Consider the following 26,179-nt stretch of genomic DNA (forward strand, 5'->3'; position numbering starts at 1 on the left):
CATAGTTACAAATCCATAGTCACATTAAGTGAGCAGGGTTATATATCATATACAAGACATTGCATGCACAGTTAAAGATAATATATATTATGGGCGTATGTAACAGTTACAGACCAGATTAAAATGTGAGATAGCCTTAGTTTTGAAAGAACTTAGACAGGTGGTGGCTGTGAGAGTCTCCGGTAGATTGTTCCAGTTGTGGGGTGCACGGTAAGAGAAGGAGGAGCGGCCAGATACTTTGCTGAACCTTGGGACCATGAACAGTCTTTTGGAGTCAGATCTCAGATGATAAGTCCTGGATGTGGTAGGGTGAGGAGCTTGTTCAGATAGACGGGTCCAGAAATTATTTGAAGGCAAGACAGGAAAGATGAACTTTGCGCCTAGACTCAAGTGATGGCCAATCTAGTTCTTTGGGCATTTCGCAGTGATGTGTGTTGTAGTTGCATTGGAGGACGTGGGAGCTTTAAATGGCAGAAAACTGCAGAAGATACCGGTACCCCCTTCGGCAGTAAGAATCGCTGAACTATGTGACAGGGAATCTACAGTATGTCTCTTCAATATTTTGCCACATGAGCATTAGAGGACTGGATTTGTCTCCCCCTGATCTAGCGAAACAAGATCATTTGTATAACATAATATTTGCACCAATAAGATTATGGAAAATAAACACATGTTGGAAATGTTGGTGGTTCTTTTAATAAGTACGAAGGTTTTTCGTTACAGTTAAAGATTGTAGGGCGTGGCAAACCCCAGTTATCTGCAGGAAGAGAACACAGGCGATGAATAATGCTAGCAGTCCCGTGCCATATACTTTTTGAAACCTAAATAAAGCTGGATATGCATTTTGCTTCACCCTATTTTAGTTAGTACATGATAAGAACTTGCCAAACACTACAGCAGAACTTATTTACTGTTCCTGCCTTATCCCGTTAACATTTCCACTTGCATAAATTGAGACTGTCAGTTCCCAAGTAATACTGTGTTCTACTGTTTTATTTTACCCACTGCGTACTCTAAATGCTTTTACCATCGATGTGAGAAATCCAGTAATGAAGGGCCTTTTTTGCCGTACGCTAAAGTGGCTGTTATGGACGTTTTAAGCCCAAATCTCCCTAGACTTCAACTGAGATTATCTCCCAAAATGGTCCAAACACCCACGTCAGCAGATAAAGAATAATAATCAAAATATAGGGCCGATTTAGCGTTTAGACCTAATCCCAAAAATAATTGTGTCTGCAAAATGTTAGTGCTGCGCCATTAGGCCTGTAATATAGAGCGCGCTGTTGCGCTACCGTGCGCATCAATTACAATTGACTGTGGGAGGCTGACGTTGATACAGTCGGGATGCGCGCGCATGGCCGAGAGCGGTGGTGTGACAGACCAGAGAAAGTACAAGAGAATTGTATTTTCGTGCTGTCGCCGTGCCACGTGACGCTATGAACCAATCACAGCGCGGCCTAGCGCTGTGACATAGCCATGCCCCCTAGCCGCGTCACCACTTACCCTCTACAAACGAAATGCCTGTGCCATATGCACGCGCAACGCCATGCGCGCTCCCGCACACACACCAGCGCGCACTATATTACAAGCCTTACTCTTTATTGAATTAGGAGCTGTTTCCCAGTCAGGCCAGGGGTTCTCAACTCCAGTCCTGAAGACCCTCTGAAAACCTGACCTGTTGGGAGATCTCGAGAACCCCTGAGTTAGGCGCCACCTAGTCGTTAGCAGCTGGTCTTGAATATGGTTATTTGACTTGTTGCCAGGTTCGCAGACTCCAGCAAGTATTTCATACATCTTTACACCAGACACCGTCTATGGACAAAAGTCCCTACAGATTGTGGCCTGAACAGCTGCTGTATATAGAATTACCTCCAATGTCTTTTAAAGTATTTTCTGGCGTCGGAAGGTGTCTTGTGGAATAGCACCACTTAGTAAATATGGCCCAAAGTGTTTATGAAATTGTTAGGAATTGGTCTTGAATACAAACTGGGTGTTAATAAATGCATTTTCTACCATGTTTCTTTATTTAAAGCTGCAATCCTGCCCACATTTGAAAATGGGAATCCCCCACACCCCGAAGATGGATTGCGCAATTGTTAGTTATGCGGACCCCATAGGAACTTCAGATACTCATCGTTTTGGGCGCTAATTCACTTCCTGGGTATTTAAAGATGGCGCCAGCGATCATCCAATAGGAAGTCGCAATGTCATTCATTGCGGTCTCCTATTGGCCCACGCTTTGAGGGGGCCATTTTCGTTCCCCGGGATGGACAAGAGACACCGGCACTGAAAACTCTAAGTCTCTGGAGTCCAGAGGGTCCCAGGAGGGCATTTCAGCTTTGTGGGCCAGCCTGGTTCAAACACTGTATAAAAAAAAAAGTTAATATATTAATAAAATAAGCAGCTGGGAGTGCTGCTTTAATGATAAATTATTTCTTGCAATGTCAGTATAAATTAATTTGTGTTTACTTAGGGTCCTGGCGCTTTTTTTTTTTTCCCCTACAAAAACACCACTGCCAACCAGAACTTTTAATTTGGAGCATAGAAAGTAGTACATTTATTTCAAGGCTTTTTTTCTCATAATTGCCTTCATCACTTAGACCGTAATTTACATTTGCAAACCAGCTGATGCCCATCCATTGTAAACTTCCCTGGAAGACAAATCACCAGTAAGCTGTTTGAACAAGAATTGCCTTTAATTAAAAATCATTACAACACAGAATAAATAAAAGTGGTTGTCATACTTTGCTGACTGCTATTCTTGCCCACCCTCTCCATCTGTCATCTGAGACTGTATTAGTTCATAAATCTGCAATAACAGAGTAAAGAAATCACTGTGAAGAGGAAGGCCGCCCCCCCTTTTTATTTTTGGCAGGGTTTCCTTGTAGCACGGTAAGAGGAAAGGAGGGTAATTAAAAAAAAATAGGGTCAAAAAGGACAGCGATCATTTATTCTCACCAAGTACGGGTTCCCAGCGCCTCGTCCTTATTTTGCAGTTCGGGAAAATCATTTAAATTATTGCAAAACTGTACTTTGTGCGACCCAAAACGGGGAATTACAACACGTTTCATATCTAGCCAGTTATAATATATTGGTTAATCACAATAAGGGCTGTGAAAAAATATATATTGACGTTCTCTTGTTTGAGGATATTTGCAGAATATTTTTTTTTGTTTCATTGCAATAATCCATTTAATGTCCTGAAGACAAATGAATACATTTGAATAATTAAGAATTGAATTTAGTAATACATAGTAACAGTTACCGTTCATTACAGTTACCGTTCATTCACTAAATTGACCACAGTAACGACTAATATCACTTTAAGTAGAGGTGTACTGTAGTACCTATATAATCAAAATAAAGCAGATTTACAATTTAAAGCAGCAGTCCAAGCTGCCCTTTTTAAAAATTATTATGTATTTCTTTTTCCCTTTAATATGTGCGTCAGTACAATCCATACAATGATAAGTAATTAGCTAAGTTGCCGATCGATCCGTTCTCGTGATCGATCTGCGACGATTTGGCTCGGGGGTTCACTAAATAGCTGTCAGTGCAGCAGAAGAGGAGCAAAGATGCAAAGTTCGGTGGGAAAGATCATGTGACCAGGCAGTCACTAGATGCTCTAGATACCTAGTCACTAGGTGCACTGCTAGAGAGAGGGCAGGGCTCAAAAAGGAGTGGGACTTTGTAAATGGTTGCTATAAAAATAGAAAATGCTTGTTACATTATAATACATTAAAAATGTTATTCAGAGTTGTTTTTGTTTTTTTAATGTTGCAAGTATTTTCTCATAGAAAAACAATGCACACACAAGCGCACCACGGATTAGTAAAATTAAAAGAATATTTAATATCAGGTCACATGGACCACATAAACACAAAAATCAAATAACTAATACTGTGAAAATCAAATGATAAATCACAAAAAAGTGACATAAACACCAAATATATAAATGGTTATTTTCTCATAGTACAAAACTGATTTCTTTAAAAAAACACACACACATGTAGGATATTGCTTGGTCAGCAGCTTTAAGGAGCATCTCTGTGCTGACCTGCATCAGTGTGTCTGTGACTAAGGGGCCAATGCAGAAAGCGGCGAGAAGCCCTATCTCGCCAGTTTTTTGCCAAATATGCCTACAGCAATTCAGTAAATGGCGAAAAACTGGCGAGATGAGGAAAATCCGGCGTTTTTTTTTTTGGCGTGAAAAAATCTCGCCACGCGGGTGGTAAGATGCAATATCTCGCCAATTTAAAACCCTGCTGTATTCTAGTAGCCCCGATCAGCATCTCGGCGCTGATCGCGGCTATAAAATGGAGAGATTTTCTCAAAATCGCTCCGCCAACAAGAAAGTGGTGCTGAGTGGCGAAAAGGGACATAGAAAAAAAATCTGTCCCTTTTCCTGGCTCGGATTGATGCAGGGGGGCTCTTACACACTGCACCCATCCCTGCTAACCACAATATATATATATATATATATATATATATATATATATATATATATATATAAATAACTAAATAATACACCAGTAACCCCTTCAGTTTCATATATTTATTGGCATGCACAGCAATGACACTATAGGGCTCGCCATCTCTCTGCCGGATTCCTCTCCCAGATATGCGCACTTTCCTGCATACTGCGAGGGGAATCCGCCAAAAAGATGGAGAGTTTAAAGTATGGCGATTGGCCATTCTCGCAGTTCTCTGCATTGGCCCCTTAGTGAGTGTTAGACATTGGTGCTAAGGTGTTAAAAGTCCATCACGTGCAGCATCACGGGTCAGCTGTGAGCACCTGTAACATGCATTTTGCCTTGCCTGACTCCCTTGTTAACAGATTATTCTTCCTGACACTAATTCCCTACATCTACATAGGAAACATATTTGCATTTTAAAGCATATGATTTTCATTTTCTACCAATGCAACTTCTGTAAATAATAGTCCTGCCAGCAAGTTGGCTGCCAAGCTCTGCTTGGCGACTGTGCAATGCAACCCAACTACAGCTGCATTTTTTACAATTAAAAGAATAAGATGAGGGCAAAGAAAACATTCTGCCCAAATCAATACACTTTAATAGTGCCCCTGCTGTTCAAACTCCAATTTAAGTGCCTCTTTCAATACAGTTAGAAGCAATCTGTTCACAACATTAGACATTACTGATATGTCTAGGGTTGTCTTGAGTTTGAGAGATTTATACTGCTGACGATATAAATGTATTCCACATGTTAACCTTTCTCTCTATTCAGAAACCTTACTTATTCCAACTGCCAAACTTTAAGCACTCGATTATTTGTCTCCATTCTTTTCTTGTCAAAGCCACACAAGGCCACAGCCACTTTTCATCAAGAGATTTAAGAGAGAGACAGATAGGCAAAATTGACGGAAAACCACTGAAAGGAAGGCAGCAGGGAAAAAAAGAGAAACTTCTTGGGAGGGAAGAAGGCGAAAAAACAAAGGCAGAGGAAGAAGAAAAAAACTCAAGAGGTTTAAAAAGAAAGAAAAATGAACCACAGCACAATGGTTTAATTGAAAGCAGAAATTCAACAATTCAAAATAACTCAGCTGCTAATAAGCTAATTAGTCGAGAATATAACAAAAGAATGAGCTACTGAGAGCATTTGTTAAATAACATGTGTTTGCTTTAAAACACTTTTCATTATTTATTGCCACTGACACAATGTATAGAAAATAAACCTTTGGAGGTGACTACTGGATTTATGCATACAGTTTCTTTTAAAGAAGTGTAAAGCAGCCTATTTGGACACAGTACACATATAAAGTTGATCTTCTTAGGTATATACTAGACTGGACCTTAAAATCTTTTCATACATTTAAACTTTTTAAAGCAATAAACATTCCGTTCACATCCCTAACCCAACAACACTTCAGAGGATTTGGCAACGGCACACCAGGCCTTTATCGCAATAGGTAGTTTGTGGTGTTGAGGTCTTCACCACATTAACTGCCTGTCAAAATCACCTCGGTTCCATCTTCAAAACATGTCCTGAGCTTGGAAAGTAAAGTGATGACTTGTTAGAGCTCGAGTTCTGGGAGATATAGGCCTCCCTTATACTTCAATTAGTCATGTAAAAAAAAAGGGGCACATGGCTTGTGTCTTAACAAATTAACAAGGAAGCGGTGCTTCATATCAGTCTGACAGGCCGGCCATGTTCTGAAAGACTATGAAGGATAACCTTGTTTAGAAAACTTTTCCATTAAGGGGAATGTGTCCCTATGCATAAAGAAAACCGCTCTTTTAAACACCCTTAGGTTCATGTTCTACATTAACAGATGTCTATGTCTGACTACTTTTTTGCCAATGTGGGCGATTGTAATGAATTCACTCAGCACCAGAGCCCAGGAGTGGCCCGAGTTCCTTGCTATTCCTCATCACTCATTAAGCCGCATGACCAGAGTGTTTCCTGTTACTGCGCTTAGCTGGAGCAGTCAGTGCTCTATTGTAGCGTCCAACCATTACATTGTATATAGCAGATGATTGTTTCATGTAAATATATCTGGCAGCAGCGTAACGATACATAGCTCTCAACTTGTTCATATTTGTGTGAGTGAGATTTCAGATCTTAAGACAACTTATTCATGCAAGAGTTACAGTGAGCCTGATTATTAAGAAATTGATCATTTTGAAGCCTGTGGAGCAAGTATAACGTCATTTCAAGACTTCTGTTGTCTCACATTTTAATCTTGTCTGTAACTGTTACATACGCCCATAAACGTATATTATCTCTAACTGTCCTTGAAATGTCTGTAAATATAATGTATAACCTCTGTTTATGTACTGTAACCGTGTATTACTCTGTGCCCGGGACATACTTGAGAACGAGAGGTAACGCTGAATTCATTACTTCCTGGCAACCCATTAAATAATTAAATACAATACTTGGTATGTGTTAGAGCAGGGGTGTGCAAACTGGGGGGGTGGCAAGATTTTGCTGGGGGGCGCGGACGGTTGCAGAGGCCCCCAGCTCTTCCCCTCAGCATTTATATTAAATGCCGGGGGATCGCGTGAGGCCCCCGCAACACTCCACTTACCGGGATTCAGCCGGCCGTGACGTTACACGCGTCAAATTACGCAGCTGGTCACATGACGTGATGTCACATGACCCCACCGATACCAGGTAGGGGGCACGATAGAGGGACAAGGACGACAGGGGAGCGCAGCAGGAAATGTTTGCGCTCCCCTGTGTAGAGAGTTAGCGTAATAATAAAGGTGAAGTGAGAGGTAATTCATATACGTCTGAATATGCTGTAAAGTGAGTTATCTATAGCAGGGGTACCAAACTCCAGTTCTCAAGCCCTCTCCCCCAACAGGTCAGATTTTAAGGATATCCCTGCTTCAGCACAGATGGCTCAATCAGCCCCGCTTCAGCACAGGTGGCTCAATCAGTCCCAGCTTCAGTACAGGAGGCTCCATCTGATTGAGCCACCTGTGCTGAACCTGGGAAAAACTGAAAACTTGACCTGTTGGTGGAGCTTGAGCAGTGCTGCCTTAACGCATGGGCACGCTGGGCAGTTGCCCGGCGGCCCCACGAGCATAGGGGCCCCATGCTAATCTATGCACAGACCAGAATTTAACACTAATTTTCCAATCACCCGCCTCAACTTTCAAATCTCCCGCTAACTCGGTAGTAGGAGAAAAATGACGACTTGTAGCGGAGAGTTGGCAGGGCCCAGTGCACTGCTTTGCCCGGGGGCCTATAATGCTAACACGGCCCTGAGCTTGAGGACTGGAGTTGAGCGCTCCTGAGCTACAGTATGTCAAATCTAATATACTTGGGTCTCCTTTAACATTAGCGTTTTTGTTACTGACCAGCGTGACTTACTGAACTTTCAGGACTAACGTTTTCATTAGTTTGGTTCTGCAGGGCTTATTGAAGCAGCATCGTGTTTCATGTCATCATTCCTATTCAATCATTTCAATATTGAACAGCTCATCAATGCATTACATTGTACAGTATCCCAACAATAGGAAAGAAAATAAGTATGATTGTGGTTAGAAAAGATTCTCAATTATTACTTCCTAAAATACTAATACCCTATCGAGGGACCAATTAGATATGACATTATGCAAACCCATTATTGCTGCTGATTCATACTGTACGTGAACCCTCATACTTCCTCTGAATCTAATCACGGGGATCTATTTAGGGTTGTTTTAATGAAGCTAAACTAAGCTGGTATAAGAAAAGACAAACTGGAAATTCCCAATTATGGCTCCAATTTTCAGACTGTGCATTACATATATTATATCATGTTAAGAGGCGCAAAGTATACAATCTTTCTGAAAGCAAAGCCTCACAAAACAATGGCAATCATACTGGGTTAGTAAGTACAGTATCTGGAGGTGGAACGGAAATTATGTATATCATTAAAAAAAAATAAAGTGTTAGTCTCATTTAAAGCAGCAGTCCAAGCTGCCGTGTTATTTTTTATTTTTTCCCCTTAATATGTGCATTAATACAATCCACACAATGATAAGTAATTAGCTAAGTTGCCGATTGATCCGTTCTCCTGTGATCGAGCGGCGAAGATTCGGCTCGGGGCTCACTATATGGCAGTATAGCAGAAGAGGACCAAAGATGCAACATTCTGTGGGGAAGATCATGTGACCAGACAGTCACTAGATACAATTGGTGCACTGCTAAAGAGAGGACAGAGTTCAAAAATAGGTGTGCCAGAGCCTGTTTCAGAAGAGGAAGGGGATGTGACTTTGTAAATGGTTGCTATAGAATCAAAAAATGCTGGTTACATTATAATACATAGAAAATGTCATTCAAAGTTGTTTTAAAAAAAATGCTACAAGTATTTTCTCATAGTACAGAACTGATTTATTTAAAAAAAAAAACACACACAGGATATTGCTTGGTCTGCCGCTTTCATTGGGAGCAGAATTAGTAAAGATGGGCAGACTTGTCTGACTCCGTTCTGTGGATTGCCCAATCCGATCTGCCGTGAGATTGCTTCATTTTAAGGCCGCCCGGATTCTTCAAAACCCGCTGTTGGGTCTCGGCCGCAGTGATTTTAAAGAATCAACTTAAATCCGAATCCGCGGAACGTCTTTACATGAATCCATTCCACGGATTCCAAACAGTTAGAAACCGGAGGTAGAAATACGGCCATTCCCACTTCCGGCCTAAATAGTAATTAATGGATAAATGTAGGACCTATAATACTACTGCATCAGCCCAACCTCCTAAAACAGGGGTGTGCAAACTGGTCGTGGGGAGTGTGGCGCTTACAGAGGTCCCGCCCTCTTCCCAAAGCCATTTAAATTAAATGCCGGGGGAGCAGGCGAAGTCCTCTGTAACTACCCTTACCTTGACTCCAGCCGCTTCTGGTGACGTGTCGCCATGACAACGCTGCGTCAAATGACGTTGTGACGTCAGAACACTGCAGTCCATATAAGGAGGGGTCGTGAGCAGGGGCAAAAATGTGCGCCCCTCTGCCCTACAACACAATGACTTAAAATTGAGGCTGCCTGCACCCCTATTTATATACTCCTCCTCTCAAAATAATTTCGTTGATGGATTCGGATTCCGTTTGCAGGTTCAGATTCCGAATCCGTCGGCCAGATTTGAATTAATAGGAAAAAAGAAACAAATCCGCCTTCTTGAGACTGATCTGCAGAATTCCGCGGATAAAAGGCACTGGCCAATCAGCGGCGGATTCGAATGATGGCGAAAAGTTCGGCCATCGCTAAGAATTAGTCAACTTCAAAGCCGCACTGACTCATTCTTGGCAAGTCTGAAGCAGCTCACTGTTACAGTATTACATATTATCTTACACTACCATATTTGATCAGTGTGAATGTTATCCATAGTGTCAATGACACATTCTTGGTTCTTTATTGTCACTGGTGTTTTTGCGTAAATGTGACTGAAGATGTAAGATGTATTAATCTGTTTGGTTGAATATAAATGAGTTACATGCATGGGAGTTACCTATATCTGTTAATAGGATTATCTATGCAGTGATCTGACTATATTTGCTAAAATCAATGAATCTTGTGGATTCAACTACATACTGATGTAGCCGGGACCCTCTTTCCACCCTTTTTGGTTGTTATGGGTGGGTATGCTGCAGTTAAGGAACACTCCGATAACGGAGGTTCCGCGTAAGGGAGCCGCCATGTTGTGGTTGGCATAAGCGCAGACTTAGCCTAGCAGAGGTTGCGCATGCGCAGAGCGAGGGTTAGACAAAGCCCGCGAAGGAGGAAGAGCACGACGGGTCCCAGCAGCCCCCGCGGGTCCCCGTGATGCGCCTGGACCAATGAGGTGCGAGGCCAGGAAGAAAAGGAAGTGGTTGCGCGCACATGAGGTCAGAGTTGTGTGGAGAGGAGAGGAGAAGGAGCTTCGGTGTGGGGAGGCAGACTGCCCCCTACCTAGGCCACATGCCCCAGGCCCAGTTAGGCCCTGAGTCCTCGTAGAGACAAGCGGAGCTAGGGACTGGCCATAGTTAGGTTCCGGTTCCCTTTATTGCCACACTATAACCCCCGGGACAGTGCTAAGTGGGCGGGAGGTCTGGGCTCAGACCCCGCTATCGAGCCGCAGCGTGTCTGGGTGGGATCGCCCTAGACACCTACGGGTGACGTCATCTACACCTCGCTGATCCTTTGTGAAGATTGTAGCCGCACCGGGTACTGGAGTGCCCGGCAGGTAATTCCAAAGTGCACCAACGGTACCATCCTTAATTCGGGACACAGTGGCTGCGCAGTCACACTCATACACATTCATTGACTCACTTGAGGGTGGGAGAACTATTCCCAAGGGGAACTGGACACGGGGTGGGATCACCCGGTGAAGGGAGACGGGAGGGTGAGCGTTTGGCGAGACACAAGTATAGTGTCTCCTCTAGGGAGGGACACCTGTTGGTATAACATATGGTTACTGCAAGTAAAGTTAATTGGTTAAGGGATATTGCTGTGTGTGTGTGTTATGTACATAAGTCCTGCGAAGACCCACTTCCCCTCAGGCGGAAGCTGTCGCAGGTGGAGGCGCTGCACCAAGTTATAGGTATTGTGTGTACCCCAGGCTCTCCGTGGCACAGGCTCAGACCCTGTGAGCCTACGGGTAATACAGCATATGGTAGTGGCCTGTGTTCGCTGGGAATCAGGGCTACACTAGCAACATACATCCTGACCATCAATACTGCATTCCACACAGCTATTTATAACACTCAGCAATTTCCTTTTTCTTAATTTATCATAAAATATACTTTTTTGTTGTTACATCTTTTGGTTAAAATGAAAAGACTGCGTCCACACCAAGGTAAACCCCAATTAGGAGCATAGGAGCAGACTGAATACGGCTCTCACTTTCTCTCTCTAAATGCAGCAATGTGCAGAGTGGCTCATCTCAGAAAATTACATGGGATTAAAAACTGAAGCCAACGTTGGGGCAACAATCTCTTAACCCTGTCACTGCCGGGAGATTCTCAGGATTCACGATTTTCTGCTTTCAGAAAGAATGAAGGGACATAATCCTGAATCTCTCCAAGAATATACCACAGAGGGGATAATTCATTCACAATCCAATCAAATTAAATGGATTTTTGGTGAACCACTTTGGACGATATTTAATTAACCGCATAATATTAGCAGTGTTGCTGAAGGTTGTGCACTATGTGTGTATCATGTTATTTATGTAGCATTACGAATGTACGCCGCACTATACAAAATTACAATTCAGGGAAAATAGGTACCAACAATGGGGATAAGAGCATCAAGTGAAGGACAACATAGGGCGAAGGGAGACCCTGTCCCATAGAGTTTACAATCTAAGTGCATGCAACGACAACAACACATACTTAATGATGCACTAAAGAGTTCTACAAAGGGTTTCTTTTTTCGTTACCGTAGATCTTTTTACCGATCTACTTTGGGTGTTGTGAATAGATCAAATGTATAGGTGTATACTGTATGCAGGGCCAGTTTTAGAATTTTGATGTCCATCGGCACTTACCTTTTTGCTGCCCTGGCCTCCTCCTCTTGCCGCGTCTCGATGTCACGTGGCGACCCGTTGTGCCGTGTGACGTTGCGGCATCATTTGACAGCGTGACGCAGCAGAAGGAGGAGGGAAACGCTGCAGGTGGAGGAGGGCAACGCTGCAGAAGGTGGTAAGAGACCTTTACAGAAGGTCTTATGGCAGAAGACTGCCTTGTAAATATGGCCCATAATATGTATCTGCACAATAATGTACGGTATTAAATTCACCAATTCACCAATCTTGCACAGGTAGCCCTGCAAGACACTTGATCAAAACCTACTTGCTGCACATAGTAATCGTTTTATATTTAATACAGGAAGTGCTGAAATTAAAAAATAGCCCAGTCTCATAAACACTGGTATCTAAGTTCCTGTCCTATAAAGAAATCGTTAAAAACACAGCCACTGGACTGTATATTTTTAAAGTCTTTTCCCCCCTCAAATTGCTCCCTAATGGAAATGGTCAGACAGCCTCATTTTAGTAGTAAACACAGGAGAGAGGGCACACTTGAATTAGTGTATATTTCACTACACTCGTGTCCTGCATTTTTTAAAGTCTATTTCTGACAATCCCCATGAGGACGGGCTTCATGGTATTTCTGTTGTAGCTATTTAAAGTCAGCTCCACAAACTGGGCAACTTCACATTTCAGACATCTTCTACAATGTTCTTAGTCTTCACTTAAGAGCGCAAACCACATTCGACACGGGAGGTCTATCTGTAGCCTCATTCTCTGAATATATACATCTACTGAAAAAAGAAACAAGATCGCATTGCTGCAGAAAAAAAAATGTTTGCTTAACATTTATAGTCTGAGGCTCACTCTCAGGAAACTGCTGGCCTTCCTTTTGGCACTGTGGTTTATGAAGCAAGGAAAGTGATTCTACATAAAGTTTGAATGAGTATTTCAAGCCACCGAAACAGCTTGAAGACCGTAAGTTTATCTCCTCTACCTAAAGATAACGTGTGTCCAAGCTTCACCATATGAAGATATGCATTGGAAAACTGGTACATTGGTTCATGTTTTCTGGAAGAGAGACCTTTGCAGGTTTTGTGGCAGAAAAAGGTTTGTTGTTAATATGTAAATTAGAACTAGATATAATAATAATAATCAGATACTTCTGATTAGTTTTTCCTGTAAAGCGGCAATACAAGCCGGTGGATTTTTTTGCGACTTGTTTTTCTTTTAATATATATACATGTGTATATATATATATATATATATATATATATATATATATATATATGTAGAGGTATCAGTACCGTGTTAGCCGAGCTTCAATAATCAAAAAATAAATAGATGATACCGTTCTGTGGCTAACGAAATACTTTTATTTGTGCGAGCTTTCGAGATACACTGATCTCCTCTTCCGGCGATGTTACAATGAATGAAGCAAAAGGTATACTATAAACAGTGTCTCTTGGAATGTTATCTGTGCTGTTCCTTCCCCCGGTGTGGATGTGTTTTATGGCTAGAGGTGTCAAAAGGTTACTGAAAGCAAGTGAAGAAAGAGTGTGTATGTGTATCAGTGTGAATAAAAATGAAATATAAAATAAAATAAAAATATATATATATAATTTAAGCAGGGGGTCTCCAGAGCTTAACCCCGTTCATTTCAGCTCCGGGAAACTCCCTGCTTCCGGAGATACTTACCTCCGAAGTAGGTGCCGGTAGCTGCTCTCCTCGGCTACCAGGGTTCAGAATATGTATGCTGTTCAAAGCTTTTGCACCCTGCACACCAATAGGGAGCTGTGATGTGGTCAGCAGGCTTCCTATTGGCCCATGTGACACCGGAGCTTTAAACTTTAAAGCCCTGCTTGCTGAGCCCGAGCAGCTACCGGCACCTACTTCGGAGGTATGTATCTCCGGAAGCAGGGGGTCCGAGCTGATAATGCGGTTCAGCTCCGCAGAACCCCTGCTTCAATTATATATATATATTCATATTCAAGGAAGGAAGACTTGGGGCATTGGTGAATTCCCACAAAACAATAGCGGTCGATGAAATAATTTCTAACTGAATGGTCACATACTAGAAATGTGTTACATTTTCATTGAAGTTTGTAAAAACAGGTGCAATTTGGTGAGCATTAAAAGTCAATGTGCAAAATTACGTGTATATATCTGAATCCCTTGCTGCAGTGGGAGCACTGTATGCTGGGTGATAATGGTAAAAGGCAGGGTTGCAGACCTGTCTAAGACATGTGAATGTGCTCACAAGTGATAGTCTTTATTGTCTATATCTATATACAGGTAAACCCCGTTATAACGCGCCTCGTTATACCGCGATTCGGTTATAACGGTTATAACACTGCACACACTGCACACACTCTCACTGCACACACTGCTCACTGCACACACACTGCTCACACTGACACACACACTGCTCATTGCTCACACTGCACACACTGCACACACACTGCTCATTGCTCACACTGCACACACTGCACACTGCACACACACTGCTCATTGCTCACACTGACACACACTGCACACTGCACACACACTGCTCATTGCTCACACTGACACACACTGCACACTGCACACACACTGCTCATTGCTCACACTGACACACACTGCTCATTGCTCACACTGAAACACACTGCACACTGCACACACATTGCTCATTGCTCACACTGCACACTGCACACACACTGCTCATTGCTCACACTGACACACACTGCACACACACTGCTCATTGCTCACACTGACACACACTGCACACTGCACACACACTCAAAGCACATAAATGCAATTTGGGGGGAATCCCTTATCTGTGTCCTGGCTGTCCTCTGAGCTGTCCCGGGATCTATTGCCACCTAGTTGTTAAATCCAATGTGGGAATGATGACCCTCTGGATGGTAGCCTCAGGGGGTTCCTACACTCTGCTGGACTGGTGGTGGCTGGCAATCTCCTCCGTTGCAGACGATCCCGGAAGTGACGTCAGCATGTGATGACCCGGCCGTGACAACTTCCTCCTCTAAGGAAAGGGATTCCCTGGGCCCGCAGTGGCTGATTTCCACTCGACTGACAGAGCTCCGTGGAATGTAATAATCCTATTTCTAGATCTGTACCACTCAGAGAATGAAGAGGACTGATGTTAATATATGTATGTGCAATAAATGGTCACACTCGACTCCTCTCTCATTTTCACATGTCAGCAGCCACAGACACACGTTGCCGCGCACCGCAAAACCAGGGGAGAGAGGGAGGGGGCTGGGAGGGAGAGGGAGGGGGCTGGGAGGGAGAGGGAGAGGGAGGAGGGATGAATCACCGCCATTTTTTAAAAACTTTTTATTTATTTATTTAATTAACTTCCTTCCCTCCTCACTCCCTCCCTCCCGATCAGGTGCGCGGCGGCCATTTTTTTAAAAAATTAGCGCGACCCCGTTACTAACGCGGTGGTCTCGGGGTGGACCCCGAGGACCGCGTTATAATGGGGTTTACCTGTATATATAAATATTTATATATATATATCTATATATATGAAAAAATCACACTCAGTTGGCACACTGTAAACAAATGAAGAAATGCTGATGCTTGTCCCATATGCACATGTAAAAAGTAGATTTTACCAGATTGGAGTCCGGAAAAAACGATACAGCACACAGTCCAGTAGGTCCAATAAAGCTGTATTCAGTGTAACATGGCACCACCTCCAACGTTTCGGTCAACCAAGCACTCCCTGAGGAAGGTCACGCTTGGTTGACCGAAACGTTGGAGGTGGTGCCATGTTACACTGAATACAGCTTTATTGGACCTATATGGACCTACTGGACCTACTGGACTGTGTGCTGTCTCGTTTTTTCCGGACTCCAATCTGGTAAAATCTACTTTTTATATCTATATATAGATATATATCTAAAAAAAAAAAAGGAGAGCGCAAGCTCCATAGCGTGATTCTGTATAAAAAGATTTCATTCAGACTCAATTTAAAATCCCACAACTCACAAACGCTGCTGGAATATGCGCAAAACTGAACAGATCCATGGGTCATCAGATCAGGGAATGACGGAGACCAGAGCCCGGAACCTCACTCCTGGATGGACCAATGAAATAGTTCCACTTCCAGATACGAATCAGGAGGTGCAGCTGAATGTGGCTTCCTCCGGTATCTCAGCTTCACAGGTCGGGTTCCACAGCTCCTTACTTGAGCAACATATAAAAACATGATGGCACCATGGGAAAATGTCCAGCAAAGGCAGAAGCAAAAACGCTACGCATTTCGTCGCTCACCGCTGCGACTTCATCAGGGGTCAGATATAAATATATCTAATATTTTGGCGATCTGAACCTTCACAAAATGAGAAATGTAAGAATAAAATGCCCAAAAGAATTGCACCACAGATTTGAAGATATTTACACAATTCTATCACAAATGCTGTATCTCTGAAAGCTGATGTTCAGCAATATCCTACACATGTTTTTTTTAAATAAATCAGTTCTGTACTATGAGACAATACTTGTAGCGTTAAAAAAAACTATTGTTAAAGACATTTTTAATGTATTATAATGTAAAGAGCATTTTATTTCCCTATAGCAACCATTTATATAGTTACATCCGCTTCCTCTTCTGAAACAGGCTCTGGCACACCCCTTTTTGAGCCCTGCCCTCTCTCTCTAGCAATGCACCAATTGTATCTAGTGACTGCCTAGGTAACATGATCTTTCCCACAGAACTTTGCATCTTGGGTCCTCTTCTGCGGCACTCACAGCCATTTAGTGAACCCCCGAGGCGAATCTTTGCCGATCGATCACAGAATAATGGATCGATCGGCAACTTAACTAATCACTTGTCAGTGTGTAGATTGTATTGATGCACATATTGAATGGAATTTTTTTTCATTCTTTTTAAACGGCAGCTTGAACTGCTGCTTTAAGGGGAATGCTCAGCAAATCCATTGGTTTGAACAACAGTCATGTGTTTAAGTGAAACAGTGGTCCAGATTTGAAAAATCGTGCTATTCCATTAGACCAGGGATGCTAAACTCCAGTCCTCAAGTCCCCCCAACAGGTCAGGTTTACCGGATATCCCAGCTTCAGCACAGGTGGCTCAATCAGAGAATCATTCGAAGACCGAACCTCTAATTGAGCCACCTCTGCTGAAGTAGGGACTGTTTGAGCCTCCTGTGCTGCAGCAAGGAATGATTGAGCTGCCTGTGCTGAAGCAGGGATATCCTGAACCATGACCTGTTGGTGGTGTGGTGAGGACTGGAATTGAGCACCCTGCATTAGACACCATTCAAGAGCGAAGGGCGTAAAAAATACCTTTCAGAAGGGCGTAAAAAATACCTTTCCGGCGCCAGATTGGGTCTTATGGCACAGCACCGCTTCGTAAATATGGGCCAAAATGTTTGTACATAGTAAGGTATCTAGTTCTTCACAATCCAGACGCAGAATATGTTATTAATATCATACTCAAAAGCAGCAATTAATCCATCAGTTTGGAAACCATTTTGAAGCAGACATTACTATCTACTGTATCTGAGAACATTAAAAGCTTTGTATTCATCATTATATAATATTTGGGCACATTCAACATAGCTTACAAAGCACTTAGTATATTTGTCTTGGAAATTTAATTACTTACTTTTAGGTTAGCAAAAACCAAAGGGAACACCCATTCATAGATACATAGTTATAGTTACATAGTAGATGAGGTTAAAAAAAGACATGTCCATCAAGTTCAACCTATGCTAAATTTAGACCACAGATACTTTATGCTATATTTGTACTTACAGCGTTTTGATCCAGAGGAAGGCAGACAAAAAACATCATCCAATGCGGTCTCATAAGGGGAAAATTAAAGTCCTTCCTGACTCTAAATATTGGCAATCAGATTACTCCCTTGATCAACATCCTTCCCATGTTTAATTATTTGGTATATCCTTTTATACCTTTCTAAAAAGATGTCCAACCTTTTTTTTAAAGATATCTATTGTATCTGCCATCACAGTCTCCATGGGTAATTAATTCCACATTTTAACTGCCCTTACTGTAACGCAGCGGTGTGCAAACTGGGGGGCCGGGAGATTTGTCTGGGGGGCACGGGCAGTTGCACAGGTCCCGCGCTCCTCCCTAAGGCATTTCAATGAATGCTGGGGGATCGCGCGAGGCCTCTGCAACACTAAAACTTACCGGGATTGAGACGCTGTGGCGTCATGTGATGTGACATCACCGGCATCAAATGACGCCGCCGATCACCTGACCTGACTGACCCCGGGCATCATTTGAAGCTGCTGCCAGGTAGGAGAGGGGGCGCGAGACCGAGGGAGGCCAGTCAGGGGGGCGGGGGAGGTGGCGTGGGGGCGCCGCATCAAAAGATTGCGCTCCCCTGCTGTGAAGAACCCTTTCCTTAGTTGCTGGTGAAATCTCCTTTCCTCCAACCTTTGGGTATGACCCCGAGTCCTTTGTACTGCCCTTGGGATGAATAGTTCTTTTGAAAGCTCCTTGTATTGTCCCCGAATATATTTGTATATAGTTATCATATCCCCCCTTAGACGCTTTTTTTCTACTGTAAAAAAATGTAAATTAACCAGCCTCTCCTCATACATCAGATTATCCATCCCCTTTATTAATTTGCTGTCTCTTCTCTGCACTTTTTCTAGTTTCATAATATCTTTTTTAGGGAGTGGCGCCCAAAACTGTACTTCATATTCAAGGTGTGGACTTACGGCTTTATAGAGGGGCATAATTATGTTTGCATTCAACTTCCCGGCAAGTCTGATCGTATTTTTCTTTAAATCTTTCTAGTTCTACGGATGCGCATCAAAGAGGTGAAGATTGAAAATGGAGATCGTAAACTCATTGCAGCTCAAAAAAAGAAAAAGGTTCTAAAAGCCGGGAAGCTAAAGAGGAAAGAATTTCGCAAGCTTGTCCTGTACATTAAGAATGCCGCAGGCTGTCCATGTCCTCAGCTTGACAACCTAAGTGGTAGCTTCCTTATCATGGGTCGTAAGGTGGACAATAAACTTCTTCTCACTGCCATATACAAGTGGGACAAGAAAAGCAAAGACATGAAGTACGCAGTGAACTTCATGTTTTCCTATCCTTGCTCAGATACTACTTCTCATGGCACTGGATCACACTTAAGCTCTTTTCGCTAAGATCGTCATCTATAGAACGTTACAGTTTCACCCTCTCTCCCAGCCTTACCAAATGGATTTTATATTTTAGTGATAGCAGTAACATAGCATACTCGGCTTAAAAAAAAAAAAGAAAGAAAAAAAAAGAGATTACTAGGGTAGTCGAGTTGAATGATACAAATGAGAGGGTGAAGAATGTGGGGAATCCTGAAGAAGACACACCATGAAATATGGAAGAAGTGATTGTGTTGTGGATATGATGAAAACAAATGCTGTATATGGTTGAATAAGGCAGCTGCAACAGTGAGTTTGTAAGTCTAACATTGTCATGGTTGTGGAAAGCGGCAGTCTATCATTTCCTTGAAAGAAATGCAATGTATTAAGATCCCGAATCACTGCTGGTAAAATGTGAGCAACATTTGCAGAAGAATTGTTAAATCACGAGTAGGCCGTTTACTTTGTCATATCTTATCCTTCCTAAGATGTCAAGCAGCATGCCATAAAATGTCTCTTGTTTTTTGTTTTTATAAGTGCATGGCACATCTGTAAACAGCGACCGTTCACTTAACTCATAGTCATCACTTTTCCGATTGCCAGGTTACATTCATGGGGCATATTAGATGTTATCTTTAAAAAAAAAACTTGTATATAAAGTGAATCATTGAGTCACAGAAAAGATTCTACAGTTTATTTCTAGGGAGAGTTTTTTGTTTTTTTTAGCTGTAAACAGAATTTTAAGCACAATACAGATTTGTAAGGGAGCTAATGTAATAATGCATATTTTGCTTGATTACAGATCACAAATGTGGGGGGAAGAAATAACATTTTTCAGTGTAATTTTCCACTACCATAGTAATGAACAACACAAGTCTTTGCAATCATGTCCTGGGTACCAGAGGGGCGAGGGAACTATGGGTATATTAATCACAACAATGGCATTTATGCAACCGTGTTTCTAATGTCATTATCTTACTATAATTAATTTGTTTGCCACTAATTTGCTTTAGGGCAAACATTAATCTGCAAAAAGGAATCAAAAGAAGAAAAGGCTTGTGTCGATTGTCTTCCTGCAGCACTCCCGTGCACAAGTTATCACTAATGCGCTGGAATTTGCATAAAAACTAAAGGAATTACTCATCCTTAGTTTCCACGTTTCCTTATATCATTGTAGTAATTTCATGCTGGCTGGCATGGTTTTGTAATGATCAAGTTCAGATCGTACCATGAACACTCTTTAATGGACATTTGGGGAGAAAAGGCATTCCCACTTCTGTACTTCTAGTGTTGCATATCCATTGTAGGTTGATCACCTCTGATTTGGACAGAGCAACAGTATAGCTATAATTTGAAGTTTGCTACAGTCTCATGGAAAAGAAGTGATAACATTACCATGTAGCCTTTTACTCAGAATGCTAATATTTGAGTTTTCCAAGGATAAAGATGTACCATACTGGTTCACGTCACATAGCTTCTTAAGACCTTCAATCACCAAAGGTTAAATGACAGAGTTCTATTAGGCTCTGGTTACATGGTGACTGACAACCTTTTTATCCTCTGTTCAACTACTGGTCTAAAAATCCAATACTGAATTTTGGGAAATATCTATCCAAAACCCAGGACTCCCACACTGTTAGTCTTCATCTTTAAAAGAATCATCATAATGATTTTTTTTCAGGGCGAATGCAAGCTCCCCAAAGGACCAACCTATTTGGTCCATATTTACTAAGGGGTACTATTTTATAAGATACCTTCCAGCACCAGAAGACACATCACATAGGCCATAAAGTGCTTATTGGATAGCTTTGCATAGTAAATATGGCATGTATGTAACCATTTTTTAAAGACATAACAGTACAAGTGGACTCTCCAGATCTTGAAGGATTAGCTTAACCAAAGTTTCCAGCCTTGGTGCAATAAAATAGCTTCACATCATCCACATGGCTGTAGAATTTGAGTAGAGTTACAGTTGTTGGGTGTTGGAGTGTCTTGTGTAGCATACATGCTCCAAGTGCTTCTCTGTTACTTGTCAGACACGTGATTAATTTGGTAATCTATCAGTGGGTATCTACATTACAAATGTTCCATGGAATGCTGCTAGTAAATAATATTCCTCATAGACCCAGATTTTACCCGAAAGCTTACCCTTAATGGTGTTATGGGATTAGATAGTTCTCTTTCAGCAAGGTCTGGAATGACATTGGTAACCTATCCCTCACGGCAAGAGATGATATGAAGAATTAATATCTGACTTCAGAGACTGCCCCTAATCTTGTGTGTAGCTGTTAAGACTCAAATAATTATGACCCGTAGTGTAATAGTGGCATTGGGTGGCATGCTTGTTTTTGCCAGACCATTGGCCAAGAGTTCATCAATATGTTTGCTCATGGTTTCTAAATGCTGAGAGTCTACTTGGAACATCTGCATTTACAAACTGGTATATATGAGCTATGATTTGTGATACTACTACAAGCCTCCTGGACTCTGAAGATCTGAATATCCACAAAGACAGTACTGAAATCTTTCATATTGTATCTAAACATTGTAGAGTTGAAGTTCACATTCTCCAAACTCATACACCCTGATGACTGATTCAACAGGTTTTTGCATTCTGCTCCATCTCTGATCAAACAGACTTGAGAGTTGAAGCCTCACAATGGACTGAAAGACAGTACACTACGCTATTTAAATTGAACCCTGGGTCACATAAGGAACAGAAGAAACTGCCCAAACCATTCTTTGTGAACATCATAATTTAAATAAGTAGCAAAACACCCACAAAGCAATGTGAGAAATAGCTAGTTTCTCAGGAATTTACATTGAATAGAGTTAGTTAATTAAGCCTTAAGTATCCCGCCAGCTGCAAGCCTCAACCACTGTTCATATTGAAAAAAGTGTGCTAAATGAAAGAGAAATGACCTCTTGTCCCTGGTACATATATTAATTTGCTTTAAGAGCACCCTTTAGTAATAAGGGTCAGGTATAAATAAGATATGATTTATTAAACTCATTCATTCTATTTATCTAACAAATGTTCTTTCTGCAAAATATTTTTTCATTATACATAATATACAGCTGTTTTTTTCCCCTTCTTTTTAACAATGATGTATTTTAAAGGGTCAAAATAATACATTTGTTCAATGAAAAGATGGAACAAGAGAACCTGAGATTAATAGCTCTGCTATTAAGTTAACATTTACATTGGTGTATATATATTTACGGGGTATAATTACCCGTTAATTGCACCTTGTTACAAAGCATAAGAGAAACAAATAAACTGCAGTTACAACCCTTCATTCTGCTTTTTCTACAACCACAACAACTATTTAATTCAGACAGATTGACAATAATATTTATAGTAACTCTAAACTTTGAATGCATTGCATATTACCTACCATATCAATGTTTTATGTGAATTGCCAAGTCATATTGCCATGTTGTGTTACTTGAACAGCAGGGTAGAAGAGTGACATTTTACAATGCAGAATGTGTTAAGAATATATTTTCCAACAGATATTGATGAAGAACAACATTATACATGAATACAGAGGCTCCACGTATTATATGAATGCTTAATATGCATCAATGTGAAACCCATCTTCAACCCTTTCTATTCAATTAACTCCATCGATCTCTGTTGCAAACAGAGTCATTTCCAGGCAAAAAGAAACAAGAAAATGGAAGCACTAATGTTTTTTTATGCTTGGATTAGTACCAGTTTACAGGTTTGCAGATTCAATGCTATATCATAGCCCCACCTACATTGCTTTCCTGTTTGCTGTTCATTAGACTTATAACTCAAAATAATTGCTATAGCCTATAAAGAGAGAAACAATTTCCACTCTCCTTGTGTTTTAAAAAGGGGGGGGGGGAGGGGGGAATGGTGTGGATCATTCTGCATAATGAGAATTTGCGACAAATTAACTTCTGCCGAAAGCTACTTACAGTACATGCTGTATTTTCTATGCTATTTTATTTCTACTCATTTGTATGTTTATATTCAATTTCATTTTTCAACTCCTGTTACCAGAAAAAACGTATGCGTGTGAGTTTAGGCAGCGGTTAATGAAACACTTGTGTCTTTTCCTGTAATTGCTTCAAAATACGTATTTCTACTCAATAGCTCCCACCGTGACATCCTAACAGCACAGTCTATATCAGGGTTATCCACTCCTCAAGGGCGACCAACAGGTCAGGTTTTCAGGATATACCTACTTCAGCACAGGTGGCTCAATCAGTTCCTCGGTCTCTGTGCTGAAGCAGGGATATCCTTAAAACCTGACCTGTTGGTGGCCCTCGAGGAGTGCAGTTGGCCACTCCTGGTGTATATAATGGGTGTATTGTATTCTCCATTTTCTGATTGTTTTGTTTCTTACATTTTAATCCTGTAATAATGTGTTTATTAAGTTCTAAAGTAAATTATTTAACTTGCTAAAACAGGAGTTGTGTGGGACATCTTCCTTTACGCAGCTTTAGCGTTAGCTAGGACTGGCAATGCCGAATTGATATACTGTAAGGGGAGTAGTCCCCCCTACTTATTTTTAGTTTTGTAACCGCCCCTTTTTTTTTATAACAGGATGGGAATCAGAGTCCCCGGAGCAAACGGTATGTGAATGAGGCTGTATAATAACAAACTCAGTCCTCAAGGGCCACTAACAGGCCAGGTTTTAAGGATTTCCCAGCTTCAGTACAGGTGGCTCAACCAGTCGCAGCTTCAGCACAGGTGGCTCAATCAGTCACAGCTTCAGCACAGGTGGCTCAATCAGTCGCAGCTTCAGCACAGGTGGCTCAATCAGTGGCTCAGCCTTTGACGTGTCAGGCACCAAAAACATAGATTGTGAGCTCTAAGGGCAGGGACCTGTGCCTGTTCTATGTCCAGCACTGCATACATTGTCAGTAAATATTATTATTATAGTTATACCTAAACATGCTTTTATTCACATCCATCCAGACCATACAGTAAGTTTTTCTGCATTATATTGATGGGTGTAACGACACAATTACACATCATTTAAATAACGTCCGTCTCCAACCTCCACCCACCGAGACAGTCAGTAAGTCACAAACACCCACCCACCCAGGCAGTCAGTCGGTCACCCACACACCCAAGCAGTCAGTCACCCACCCACCCAAGCAGTCAGTCACCCACCCCCCCAACCAGTCAGTCACCCACCCACCCAGGTAGTCAGTCAGTCACCCACCCAGGCAGTCATTCACCCACCCAGGCAGTCACCCAACCCAAGCAGTCACCCACCCAGGCAGTCAGTCACCCACCTACCCAGTCAGTCACCCACCCAGGCAGTCACCCACCAACCCAGGCAGTCAGTCGGTCACCCACCCAGACAGTCACCCACCCACCCAGTCAGTCAAGGGTAGTCAGTCACCCAGGTAGTCAGTCAGTCACCCACCCAGGCAGTCATTCTCCCACCTAGGCAGCCACCCACCCTTGCAGTCAGTCACCCACCTATCCAGGCAGTCAGTCAGTCACCCAACCAGGCAGTCAAGGCAGTCACCCACATACCCAACCAGGCAGTCACCCACCCAGGCAGTCAGTCAGTCACCCACCCACTCACCCAGTTAGTCAAAGGCAGTTTGTCACTCACCCAGGCAGTCAGTCATCCACCCACCCACACAGGCAGTCACCCACCCAGGCAGTCAGTCACTCAGTCAGTTACTCACCCAGGCAGTCACCTGTCTTTTGTTGAAAATTTAAAAATAAACAGATTGCAATGTAATGTTTTTTTTCCGTATTACAATAAGAAGAAAACAGTTAAGTAAACGTTGCGCGCTAAAAAAAAAATTCCGTGGTTGGTGCGCTATGGGTTTGGGCGGCCTGATCCTTTCATTTGTTCTGGGCCCCATTATTTCTGTTGGCGGCCCTGCTTGGCTAGCAGGGAGCACGTAATGGCTGCTTTTCAAAGGTCCCACTCCTTGCGGGCCAGACATTTCAACCAACTTCCTTAGGGGTAAATTCAAAGTGGCCGTCCCCAGGATTTTTGTCCGAACGCCTGCTTCCCCTTGCCACACATGCGGCTAAATGGTTTTTATGCTGTTATTCCGATTTCTTTCATAATCATGCTAATTTGAGTTCAGCCCCCGAAAACCAAAATGGCAATTTTTAAAGAGAATGTGAACTTCTTTTGATAAATATTATATTTATATTGATTTAAAAAAAGTTCTATTGGTCCTCGTGGCGCGGGAGCTTTAAACTTCGCTGGGATACCGGCACGCCCTTCTGTAGTCTGTATCTCGGGAAGCAGGGGGTCCCGGAGCTGCAATGAATGGGGTTCAGTTCCGTAAAAAATAATAATAATAAAAATACGCATGAATGACTGCTTGAAGGGAAAATATTCCATGCGTTCCTGTCTTCACATCACGGGATAAGCGCCGGTTTAATGGAGCTTTGTGAGTCGAGCCCAAAGGGTAATTAATGCTGCCGATTGTTAAGCCTGATGTTGCATGCATCACTTTCATATGGGTGGAATGCATGAGTCCAACCCATGGCGGACGGAAACTAACCGCGAGTCCCTAACGTGTGTGTCTGTGGAATACTGAAGCCAGACAACTGCATGAAACATAAATATCGCAAGACAGGCAAAACCTCGGAAATATGAATTGCACATCATATCCTGGATATTTTACAGCTTAAATGTTACTTTCCAACTGACGCTGGAGCTTCCCCCCTAACGCCAGCACGTTTTAACTCCATCCGCCACATACTCCCAGCAGCTTGAAATGTAATCGTATAAATGACTACATGCCATGATGTAAAGATTAATTTCATTACTGGACGTGATTGACCCGTTGTGCAGCTTTGAGTAAATCAGACAGTATTATGTAAGTAATCATAAACTAAGTGGTTGAAACAATGCTGACAGCTTTCCTGACAGTGGCTGCTGACAGCTTTCCCGGGGCACAGCACTAGTCTCCACCCTGGGTTGTTGATCTGGGGGGAGTTCCCATCTCCCTCTTTCGCTTACTCCCCCTTCTCACTTTCCCCCTTCTCTCCCATTCTTGCTTTCTCCCCTATTCATCTCTCCCTCTTTCTCCCCACTCTCTCTCTTCCCCCTCTCTTCTCTCACTTCTCCATCTGTTTC

General features: G+C 42.3%; 1 protein-coding gene across 2 annotated transcripts in view; it reads left to right on the forward strand.

Annotated features, from left to right (window-relative positions):
* Positions 1 to 25,014, forward strand: part of SFRP5 (secreted frizzled related protein 5) — a 47,160-nt gene extending 22,146 nt beyond the window's left edge. Inside the window, exons 3-4 of one of the 2 annotated variants that reach the window (XR_012803579.1) lie at positions 18,754 to 23,835; positions 23,866 to 25,014. Coding sequence is in view for 1 of the 2 variants with exons in the window: in XM_075612352.1 (XP_075468467.1) it covers positions 18,754 to 19,106 (353 nt within the window). In the remaining variant the exon portion in view is untranslated. Of the gene's footprint in view, positions 1 to 18,753 lie in introns of both variants that reach the window. The other variant, XM_075612352.1, reaches the window with a different exon arrangement.
* Positions 25,015 to 26,179: the final 1,165 nt, after the last annotated feature.

This window comes from Ascaphus truei, chromosome 8 (assembly GCF_040206685.1).
Source record: "Ascaphus truei isolate aAscTru1 chromosome 8, aAscTru1.hap1, whole genome shotgun sequence".
In the NCBI taxonomy this organism is placed as follows: domain Eukaryota; kingdom Metazoa; phylum Chordata; class Amphibia; order Anura; family Ascaphidae; genus Ascaphus; species Ascaphus truei.